The 12485-nt window shown below is 38.7% G+C and overlaps 1 protein-coding gene across 1 annotated transcript in view; it reads right to left on the bottom strand.

Moving 5' to 3' along the window:
* The window catches only part of DNAH11 (dynein axonemal heavy chain 11), a 315191-nt gene that overhangs the window by 267481 nt on the left and 35225 nt on the right, over nucleotides 1-12485 (bottom strand). Inside the window, exons 10-14 of the mRNA XM_063101058.1 lie at nucleotides 10440-10577; nucleotides 10007-10131; nucleotides 9033-9228; nucleotides 7403-7507; nucleotides 6855-7247 (exon numbers count right to left, since the gene is read on the bottom strand). Coding sequence (XP_062957128.1) covers nucleotides 6855-7247; nucleotides 7403-7507; nucleotides 9033-9228; nucleotides 10007-10131; nucleotides 10440-10577 — 957 coding nt within the window. The remainder of the gene's footprint in view (nucleotides 1-6854; nucleotides 7248-7402; nucleotides 7508-9032; nucleotides 9229-10006; nucleotides 10132-10439; nucleotides 10578-12485) is intronic.

The raw sequence follows: 12485 nt of genomic DNA, 5'->3' as shown, positions 1-12485 counted from the left end.
ACTCAATTTAAAAAATGGGCAAAGGATATAAATAGACATTTCTCAATAGAAGACATAAAAATGGCCAACAGTTATATGAAAAAATGCTCAACATCACTAATCATCAGAGAAATGCAAATTAAAACCACAATGAGGAATGGCTATTATCAAAAAGACAAAAAGTAATGTTGGCAAGATGTAGAGAAAAGGGAACACTTGTGCACAGTTGGTGGGGATGTAAATTAATACAGCCATTGAGGAAAAGAGCATGGATGTTCCTCAAAAAATTAAAAATAGAATTACTATGTGATCCAGCAATTCCACTACTGGGTATATATCCAAAGGAAATGAAATCAGTATATCAAAGAGATATCTGCACTCCCATGTTTACCGCAACATTATTCATAATAGCCAAGATCAACCTAAGTGTTCATTAACAGATGAATGAATAGAGAATGCATGGCATATATACATGCAATGGAAAACTATTCAGCCATAAAAGAGAAGAAAATCCTGTCATTTGCAACAACACTGATGAACCTGGAGGTCATTATGTTAAGCGAAATAAACCAGGCACAGGAAGAGCTGGAGAGATATTGGTCAAAGGTTACAAAATTTCAGTTAGACAGGAAGAACAAGTTCAAGAGATCTGTTGTACCACATGGTGACTGTAGTTAATAACAACATATTCTTGAAAAATGCTGAGAGATTTTAAGTGTTCTCACCACAAAAATGACAACTATGTGCGACATATGTTATTTAGTATGATTCAGCCATTCTACAATATTTCAAAACATTGTTATACATGAAAAATACATATAATTTTGTCTGCCAACTTAAAAAAATAAAATAAAGAAAATATGAGCTGCTCTGCCTCAGCATTTCCCCCAAGCATGGGTGAGATAACAGACAGGTCAGTGGGGCAAATGGGGCCAGAAGACAGAGATGTGGTTAAGGATCGCTCTAGCTTGGGTGCTAGTCCTAGAGACACAGATTTAAGTCAGGTGGGCAGCATGGTTGATTCTGAAAGATAACCTGGGTGGCAAAGAGCGCATAGTCTATACAGGTCAAATAGCAGATGCCCAGGACAGAAACTACAGCATAGAGAAAAGGAGACACTGGAATGAGAGCTAATTATAAAATAGATTGTACTCTTCACTTTCTTTGATTATTTTCTCCTGAGGATATATGACCCAGGATGCGAAGATGTATGCTTTATGCAAGATCAGAACCACAGAGGGAGTCTAGTTCCTGATAAGGCAGGGCAGAGCTGAGAGAATCCTTTTTTTTTCCCCCTAGAACAAATTTAAGAACTGCTTCTCTCAAGGGTGCTGTCTTGCCCACCATACAGGAGGCACCATTCATATCTATGTAGTCATATGACCTGCACCCCTGGAGCTGTGCAGTACACATCTGGAAAGCTGTGCACAGCAGCCCTGGCTCCTTGGTAGGCACTAGAAAGAAAAAAATATAGATCTTAGAGCTGGAAAAGCAAAACAAAACAAAAAACCCTTAAAGACCATCTTGTTTAGTCTCCCCATTTTAAAGATATGAAAAACACATTCACTTGTAGGAAGTTAGCAGCTGAGCTAGGACTAGAAACCAGCGCTCTTAAATTCCCAAGGTAGGGCCTTTTCTGACATGTCACAGTCATATATAATTTTTCAGTTCCGGTTTACATCACTTCAGTGGCATTTATAGGAAATGTATTTCCAACACATTAGGGTAAAGAGAGAAAATTGAAGAGAAAGTGAAGCACTGGGTCACTGAATGATTGCTCAGGTCCTTTTCAGACCCAGTCTTCTGCGGTTCTGTCCCTCTCCCACCTCTTTCCATCTTAAACTCTGACTCCAGACTATTCACCGAGCTCCTACATGCCTCAGAGGATGCAGCTGGAAAAGTCAGAATTAACCCACCCTCTACCCTATTTCTACAGCTTTCCCCCAGACCACATTCCACAGCAGAAGCCTGAGAACTAGGTTCAAAGTCATGTGCTGATAAGAGGGGGGAATATCACCTAAAAGATACAACTTATATATACAACTCATTTAATTTCCCTCCCAAGGTTGGCTTCTGTTCCCTCAAGTCAGAAGCTCTTCTAGTTCTCGTACAGAAAACGCTAATTACAAAGCTTCTTAGCTTTTGCTTTAAGGAAAGAAATAGGAGAGTCCATTTATTAGTAGAAAAATTCCAACTTTATTCTCTGATGCTGCAAAACCTTATTTTATAACAATTTCTAGGCATGCCTTGTATTGGCCATACTTTCAATGCATTTTAATCAGGATTCATAAATCTCAATGGTTTAAAACCCCTAGAGTTTGGGGATTATATATTTATATCATCAAGAAAATGTAACAGAAAAAACTAATTGTCATCTGTCATCTGTCCTCCATGAGACAGATTCTAACGCATAAATTGTTGTCAAGATGTCCTAAAAGTCATAGAATAATTCACAGCTTCCCAGAAACAACTAGCAATAGTCACTGGCATGACTTAATTAATATACTGCTGGAAACAAATTAATTTTGAGATATATACCTTCCTTACATGTCAGAACACCCCTGAGATTCTCTCCCTTCAGAGGAAGCAAGGCTCCGCCCACACCTTGATTTCCAACTTCTAGCCTCCAGACTATGAGAGAATCAATTTCTGTCATTTTAAGACACCCTGTTTGTACTTTGTTATTGCTGCCCTAGGATGCTGATACAAGCAGTAATCAAAGAAGGCAGAGACTAAGTCTTTGTTCTAGCAAATTATTAGGAGGAAAAATTAAAAACTTTCTTAGAAATTTCAGACAAATTCAGAAGTCAACAGAAACTTTGAAACCCATATTAATTTTTTGCTTCTTTTTATTTTCTTTTTTGTGACACACACTATAGCATATCAAGTGAACCACACCCTCTTTTTTTGGTAAGAAAATCTGTTACCCTTCAAATGCTTTCTTCACGTAGCTTCCAGGACACCACCCTCACGGTTTTCCTCCTACTGCACGGGTTGGTCCTTTTCTGCACCTTTGGCTGGTTGCTCTTCCCCTCCCCTGTCTCCTAATGGGAAAACGGTGTCCCAGCCAAGTCTTGATTTTTTCTATTCTATTCCAGCTAGACTCATGTTCTCAGTGATCTCATTCAGCCTCCTGGCTTAAATATCATTGTCACCCACTCCCCTTTAATTTGTATTTTAAGTTTGGACCCCTCTCTGAAACTCTAGACTAAAATCCAGTTGCCCACTCAACTCCTCTGCTTGACTAATTGACACCTCAAACTCAAAACGTCTAGAACTGAAATCCTGATCTTCCGTCCTAAGTCTCTTCCTCTCACAGCCTTCCCCAGCCAAATGGAACACGATTTCCTCTTCCCAGCTGATCAGGACAAAACATGAAGAATAACCCTCAACACCTCTTTCCCTCACGCTCCACACCCAGTCTGTTCGAAAATTCTGTTTGCTCCACTTAATTCAAAATATATCTAGAATCCAACCCATTATAATCACTTCTACTGCTACCCGCCTTATCCAGGCACTGTCATCCGCATGATCTGAATGTTCGCGTCCTCCCCAAATTCATATGCTGAAATCCTAACCTCCAAGGTGATGGCGTTAGGAGGTGGAGCCTTTTGGGAGGTGATTAGGTCATGAGGGAAGAGTCTTCATGAATGGGATTAGTTCCTTATAAAACAGGCCCAAGGGAGATTGGTCACACCTTCCACCATATACAAGGACACAGTGAGAAGTTGGCAGTTTGCAATGCCAAAGAGAAACCTCACCAGAACCTGCCCATGCTGGCATGTTGATCTCCAGAACTACAGAAATAAATTGCTGCTGGTTTTAAGCTTTGCAGTTTTTTTGTTACTTTTGTTACAGCAGCCAGAACACACTAAGACACCTCAATTACCGCTATAGCAACCCACTAGGTCTCCCGCAGCTTCCCATACCTCCTACAGACAGACTCAACACAACAGCCAGAGAGCCTTTCAAAATGAAGGTCAGATCACATTTATTCCTCTCCTCAAAATCCTGCAGCCAGCTCCCTATGTACCTCAGAGTAAAAGCCAGAGTCTGTACAAGGCCTAGAGAGTCTCCCCTGGGCTGCCTGTGCCCGCCCCCACCCTGTTAGCACCTGGCCTCACCTGGCTCCCCTCCGCTCAGTTCCCCCTGCTCCCACAACACCTGCTCCCCTGCTCTTCCATGTACTGGAACACTCTTGCCCTCTGCTCAGATCTTACTTTCTCCTTGAGACCTACCTTGATCATCCTATTTAAAACCATACCCTCAACCCCACACTCCAGAATTCCCTTGCCTTGCTCTAATTTTGTCTTTTTCTGCACCACTTACCAGTTCTAAAGTACTGTGACTTACTGTGTCTATTGCTTATTATCTCTCTCCCCTCACTGGACGGTAAGCTCCATGAGAGCAAGACTCTTTGTTCTGGTCACTGGTGTATCTCAGAAACCTAGACTGGTGTTGAGCATGCAGGAGGTGCCCAGTAAATATTTCTTGAAAAAGTGAATGACGATGGGCTAACATGAGATAGAAAACGGGTTACATACAATTTTCAGCAGGGAACATGTAATTCATTGTTTGTTCTCCCATTGAATATTAGCCTAGGGACAAGTACCTTCACTTCACACACGAGAAAATTCAGGCCCAGTGCCTGGAAGACTCAAGACTGAAAAGCCCAGTTTCTAGCCTCTGCCACGGGTACTCTCCCGACCCAACATTGTGGTGTTTCATGACGGCTGCAGTGTGTCTGTGCATGTGCACGTGTGTGTGTGTGCACGTGTGTGTGGTCTGTTTGCCTTGCCCAAAGTGTTTATGGTTGGAGGACTGCGCAGATCTGTAAGAGACTATTCCATATAAGAGGTGTGCTCAGACGAAATGCAGAATATGCTCTTTCATACCCATCCTTTTTTTTTTTTTTTTTTCTGACCAGTAAGGGGATGGCAACCCTTGGCACGTTGCTGTCTGCACCACGCTCAGCCAGTGAGCGCACCGGCCATCCCTACATAGGATCCTACCCGTGGCCTCAGCGCTATCAGCACCGCACTCTCCCAAGTGAGCCACGGGGCCGGCCCCATACCCATCCTTTTTCTACTTAGAAATAGGTGCCATGAGAAATCAACTTCCCCACCACCAGCACTGCCTGCCTGTGGGCACCATACTCCTGTCCTCTGCCTTTCCTCCCTCTGCTACCGCAGAGGAATGTTCTATGTTCCTATCTAAAGCCAAATTCTACATATATTTATCAAATCCCATTCCCTGAACAACTTTTCTCTAACAGTTTTTCCTCTCTATTAGATCATTCCAATCAACATGCAAACATCCACCAATATTAAAAATCAAACCCTCCCCAACCCTGACATACATGCCCCAGGTACTGCCCAGTTTCAGTTGGCCCCACAACAGGGCTTCTCAGGAGTTTATCGGCTTTCTCCACTCCCATTTCTCTCACTCTCTCATTAGCCCACTCCAATCAGGCTTCCTACAAAATCTGCCCCACCATAGTCTTCCCCATATTAATAAAAGGAACTCCATTTGTCCAGTTGCTCAGACCAAAAACCTTGAAATCATCCTTGACTTCTCTTGTCTGACTTCCCACAGCAAATCCTGCTAGCTCTACATTCAAAATAGATCCAAACTATGAAGTGCCTTTACCACTACCACCCTAGCCCAAGGCATCATCACCTCCCACCCAGATTATTAGAGTGAGCTCCTAACAGTCTCCCTGTCTACCACTTCCTTGACCCCTGTGGTTTACACTTGACAGAGAAAGCCTCTGAGCAAAAAGTCTCTGGCTGCTATTACTCCTTAGAGTAAAATCCGAAGTCCTCATACTTGCCTGCAGATCCCATGTGATGTGCCCTGAGTCCCTTTCAAACTTCACCCTCTACTACCATTCCCCTTGCAAATTCTGCTTCAGTTACAGTGGCTCTCTACCTGATCCTTGGACAGACCAAGCAGGCTCTGACCTCAAAACTTTTGCAGTTCTCTTTCTAGAATGTCCTCTGGATATTCAAATGGCTCATTCTGTTTCAGTTCTCTGCAGAAATGCTACCTTAGTAAAGAGGACTTCCCAACCACCCCATGTAAAATCCTATCCCCCTTCCCATTTCTGCTATCCCTGGCCCACCCATTCTGATATCCCTATTTTTTACCCTTGCTCCTATTACAACTGACATATACATTTGTTATTTTCTCTTGCTATCTTCCCTGACCATAGTGTAAGCTCCATTAAACAAGGGACTCTTTTTGCTTTTTTACTTGTTTGCTTTTATTTTTCCTGCCTTCTGTTTCTTGGTTTTGCTTTTTGTTTTCTCTTACATTGATAACCATAGAATAGTGCCTGTTATTATTGGAGGAACCCAAATATTTGTGAAAAGGACAGTAACTATTGTTGTCATCCTTAAGAGACAGTTGAGAGGGTTCCATGAGATGATCCATCTTCTTGGATTAACTTGTATTTTTTAGCAAACAAATCACCCCTGTCTTCCAAAGTAAAGGCAGCGTCTCTTCTGTGTTTTCTCCTGGGAAGGAACACACACTCCGCCCAAGGTGTCCAACACTTAGTAGGCACTCAACAAACACTGGTAGCTATTAATAGCATCCAAAAGAGGATACAGCCACGATAAAGGTAAGGACCCCATCTCTAGCCATTCTGTTTAATCAAAACATCTTACATTCTAATCTCTCCCCGCAGAGTAGTGAGGGCTACAGAAATTACAGGCAAGTAACACAAACTCTTCCACTTTAAATGCTTAACAAAACCATTCATAAAGCTCTTTCAGGCTCAATAAGAGAGTCTTTAAGTTAAATATTTTTGGCTCTTCTCTAAACTAAATGAAAAGATCTTCTATAAGCTTTGAAATCTTAAAAGCAATTACCTCCACCAAGTTGTGGATTTTGCAGCCATCTTCTTGGATTAACTTGTATTTTTTGGCAAACAAATCACCGTTGTCCTCCAAAGTAAAGGCAGCGTCTCTTCTGTGCTCTCTCCTGGGGAAGAGCGTACAGTCCGCCCAAGCCCTCATGGTCTGCTGGATCACCTCCACGTTGTTCTGTGTGTGCTCAACTCTGTGCTCCAGCTCAGAGGTGGCCATTTTCACCCTCTCGATGTACCCCCAGCAGTCGTCCTGCCAGGTGAGCCACATTGCAGCGGCTTCCAGCTGCTCATCAAGAGCCCTCAGCTCATCTTCAATCAGAGGGTATTCAACTTCCAGAAGAGTCTGTTTCAGCTTATTATAACCTTGCACAAGAATTTCAAGATTTCCAATGTACTGAGCAAAGAAAACCCCAAGACAAAAAAATTGCCAAATAGGTTAGCTCTTTTCTCTGTCTCAGAGGCGTAAAAATGTCATAGGTCTATTACGTTAATAATGAAAATTCAAAATATTTCTATTCAAAATATGCCCTAATATCTAAAAACACGAACCTTTAAGATAGTGTTTCTTTTTTGGAAGATGGCTAAGGCTGAATCTGGTATGTCTGGTTTCTTCAACATCAAAAGGTATTTTACTTCTCTCAACACAGCTACAAGCTATTAAAAGAAAATCACGGATTATTATATATTTTAAGAAGATAATTATATTTTAACACAAGTTTAACTCAAAACACTTAAAATTTCATATGATTACTATATTTCCAGACTATGAAGGTACATAGGCTTTTGTTTCATATGCTTTTAAAAAAACAAAATCATACATTCCATGATATAGTACTGGTATATGAACTATCTCAAAATATTTTCAGGAAATTAGTTTCTAGAAATTGGTTTTATGAAATCAGAAGGTAGAGGGAATCCTCAGTTGTCCAGATCATATATTTACATATCTGTGCTGAGTTTCACTAGCAAAATAAAGACATGATATTCTTTGTATATATCTTAGGGAAATGGAATAAGGGTGCAGAGTATAACCATCAAACTCAGTGAGGTTAACTTTGTCACTTCCTAGACTTGAATTTGGACTGAATGAAAAGCTGGGTCACCACTAATAGTGAACATATAACCCTTACTACCTAAAGATTCAGCCAAATGTTTAAGCTACTTTTTTTTTTGTCACAGAAACTCACAAATAGATAATTTTATAAGCTTGCCCTTTACTTAAAGCATATCCATGGTAGGTAAACAGAAAAAAAGCTTACTTTCTTATCTAGCAAGCTACCAGACTTGGAAAAGTTTGTTTAAAATATATGTACGTATACATACACACGTGCATATATACACACGACTGATATTTATAATATCTGCACATATTGTATTATACAATTGTATACATATACACAATTGCTAATAAAGTTTCTGTACTTTCATTGTTACATAACATGTAATGAAATTATGAGAAAGTAAATTTATTGAGAAAACATATAAAATTTCCCTTTCTTATATGATTTATCATGGGGTAACAAAAGGTCTGTTAAATAAAGGTAATATTCACCCTGGATATTATGTAACTGTTAATATTATTTTTGGTATGAATATGTTGTTTTACGTTTTTCATAAAAATTATTTTTAAAAAATCCTATCACTTTAATTACCATATACAAGCTTATCATCCCTTTGAAAGAAATTACAACAAATCAAAATTAACCATTGTCCATCAAAAGCATGACACATCTTCATTCCATATATTCTGTGGATTTCCCAAACTTTAACTTAAATGATAAAACTTTAACTAAAAAACTGATACATGTTATGAATATATTCAAGCCATAAACCATCTTGTAAAGACTAATGATCCAATTCAGCTGAGCTGACATTTACCAAGTGTTACCGAGTGCCACGTGCTATGCTAGAAACACAGAACACAAAGATAAAATAAAACGAACCCTACCCTCAGTAGCTTATTATCTAGTGAGAGTGAGGTCATGAAGAAATAATTACAAGAAAAAAACAAATAATTAATACAGAATTTGGGAAACAAAACAAGTTTAGAAGTTGTTTACAGTTATATTTCTCACAGCACTGACATTTTCCCAAAATAAAACAAATGACTAGAAGTATCAGGAATACACTTAGAATAAAAATGGCATCTATAAAACATCTCAAAAAGCCAAATCCCTACCTTTGGGTCAAAGTTGACACTGAGAAGACCATTTATGGCACTGAATTTAACTAAGGGTTGATTCAAATTGAACTCACAGATTTCATCCACATTACTTTTCCACTCATTATAGACACGATTTTCAAATTGGTCTAGCAAAGTGGTCATTTCAATAAATTTCTGATAAACTAATGCATCATCAGGGTTGTCCAAGAATCTGTAGAAATAAGGTTTTTCTACTTGTGTATACATTAGATAGGTTTCAGCTTAATTATCTTATAATAATACACCATATAAAATACATAATATAAAGTATAATACTCTATAAGCAATCAGGAAGAGAAACATTAAAGACCAAGTAATGTTCATGGATTGTTTTTACTTTAAAAGACAGAGAAAGAAAAAGAAGACACAACAATCACAATTCCTTGAACTTAAGACAAGTGAACAGATATGATGTTGATGGGGGGAGGGGGGAAAAGGAGGAATTGGTAAAGGGACACAACAATCAAGTACATTGTACGTTGATAAATTAAAATAAATAAAAATAAATGTGAATAAATAAGTAAATAAAAGATAGATAAAGTTACAAAATAAATGAAACTCAAAAGATTTAACAGCAACAAGTTTTGACAGCAACAAGTTACCAATTCCTACGAAGGAAAAAAAAAAAAAAGGCACAGAGCACAGCATAACAAAAGAATTGTTAGTTTTCGGAGAAATGAAAAATAGTAACAAAAAACTCCAAATATATTGTGGGTGAAAAGGAAAAGTAAAAAGAAAAAAATGACCTGAAAACATGTAAATATATGAAATTGTAAGAGTCCCATTAAAAATATTCCAAAACCACGGGATGGGCCTCTCAAGAAATCCAACCAAGGAAAAAGGTGAAATAAGGCAATGACTTTTTACGTGCTATGAACAGTTCACTGCCACATATAAAAATCACCCATAACATTAGGATAATTTACCATGAAATAAGCCTAAGTACTTACAGATAATGGAGAGATGCAAAGTTTGACCAAAACATCTGCAGTCGTTCGAGGACCTCTTTGGCCCATTTGATATTTCCTGCAGTAAATGGCATATTCTTGTTAAGAACTACATGTCCATGTTCAATCTGCAGGTTGACATTTTGGTGAAGAGGAAGAAAGAGAATATTTAATAAGAGTGCCTTCAAACCTTGTAAGCAATTGTTCATTTTGGTACTTTCACAAGTAAGTACATAAGGTATGTGTGTTAATAACTTGATTAGCGGAAGAGCAGAACCCTAAAGCAGGCTGTCCATCTCCATGAGGAAGCCAATTAAAGCATAAAAATGTTAGTGCCTATATCTAATCTTTAGGCATAATCAAATATAGTTCTAGCAGATGGCTATTACCTGCAAAAATGATACTGTGGATGTGCTCAACCTTACCCACCACTTACCTGTTTCATGTGCTCATTATACAATTGCTTACACATATCCAACTCTGTATTAAACATATGCACTAGTGTGCTGTAATGTGGGCTGAAAATTTCCATGACAACTGGTTTCTCTAGAAAATTCCCAAATATGGTCAAAAGCTATAAAAAAATCAAATCAAAGAAAATCAAGGTAAAGTTCAGAACTATGAGTTTCTAACACAAAAAAAACTCACAATTTCCCCCATTAAACTTCATATACCTCTAGATAGAGGAAAAGTCTGAAACCCTAAAAAGTATACTGCAATGCCTCAGAATGTAAAACATATTTTTGCATCTCCCTAAAATTTCTATACACCTCAAAAACTAAATTCTAGATGTAATTTCGAGAGGGGTCAGAAATGAACCACTGTCTGACAGCAATCCCTGCTCACAGCTAATACTACTTCTTGCTGGGCTCCAAAAAATGTTTTAAAGATGTTTTCAGACATAACAATAGAAGCAAGATTTATGTACTTGGCATTTGTTCTTTCCTCCTATCTATGTATCCTTTAGATATAAGAATATCCATATCCATATGGAGGACTTCTAGGTCAGACCATCAATAATTATATCATATGTCCCATCACAGTGGCTGCCTGTCAATGGCCGCTGGTGCATCCACACACCCCAGCCACCCCAACAATGGTATGGATCAGCAGTGCTGACTGTCCAAGGACAACCACTCCACAGGTGGACAGCTCCTTTGATATGAATGTCCTGGCTCAAACAGAGGTCTTCAGCTAATCAGATTCTTTCTTTCTCAGAGAGAGTCAAGGCATGACTGGCTGAATCCATGATGACTAAAATTATGAATAGAAACTACTAGCAAGCAAAGGAAGCCAACTAGTAGTGGACAAAAGAAAGCAGACACATGGACTCAACAGGATCACATTACCAGCAAAACAGAAGACTGAAGGTCCACAAACTCCTCTTGCTCAGTCAGTGGCGCCCCCTAGACTTCACACTAACCTTCGCCACCAGATTCCATAAAGCTTAGCTATCTAGGGAGCCTAACCTTGGATTCCCATTAGCTTCCTGTCTTGTTTACTGCCATACGTAGATTCTTCCATGCACCAGTAAGAGATAGCTTTCCTCGAAAGCAAAATGATGAAACTAAAATGTATAGTTTTGTATAACCAATGTTTAAATAGTACTATCCAGGCACTGTATGTTAAGGGCCTTAAAAATGCTGTTATTATCACATGCTCCAGATGAGAAAACTGAGTTACAGAGAGGGAGTAACTTGTCCAAATTCATACAACTAGTGGTAGAGCTGGGATTTGAAACTGGGCAATGTGGCATCTAGGTCTGTGCTTCACTGTACAGCCTTTTATCAGCTAACGTGCCATGGAAAGTTATGTTATTTTATTTGATTATTCCATGTGGGTTTCATAATATGTTAGTTATTAGGCCTGTTATATAGATATTTTCTCTAAAAGAAGACAGCTCCTCAAAATAACTAAACATTTAAGGTGGCAGAAAAACTATATACCAAGGCTTATGCCTTGTTAGCAATATGGCAAAAGATAGAGATTTGTTCTTTTTCTTCGAGAATAGGTGTCTCCCAGAAATTGTTTTACTAACAAAAAAAAATCGTCATTACAAAAATTTGGTAAGCATTTTAATAAATTACATTCATTGAGGAAAAAACATAAAAAATTATACAAACTAAAATGTAAGTTAACTATCCTGAGGGCCAAATTAGACAAATGCCTTCTGGCTTTTTCTAGTAACACCAATTACAAGTACAACAGAGTCTGTTAAATATTTTTGAATCCACTTGGTTAGCTGCTAACTAGGCAAAAGGTAAATGAACTTTCTTTCCACAGACACTGTTTTGTTGAGTTCGGGCTTCATGTCAACACTCAAAAGTAAACACCGCCTCATAGACTTAACTGCATTCCATGTACTTCAACAATTAGGAAATACATCTATTTCCCGTTACTTTTCAAACACTTATTATACTGACCACAACTGAAATAATACCAGAAGCTTCCCAGCTATTGCTCATCTTGCCCACCTGCTTAA

Source organism: Cynocephalus volans, chromosome 6 (genome assembly GCF_027409185.1).
Source record: "Cynocephalus volans isolate mCynVol1 chromosome 6, mCynVol1.pri, whole genome shotgun sequence".
NCBI classification, from domain to species: domain Eukaryota; kingdom Metazoa; phylum Chordata; class Mammalia; order Dermoptera; family Cynocephalidae; genus Cynocephalus; species Cynocephalus volans.
This window is presented reverse-complemented; position numbering and strand designations above follow the sequence as displayed.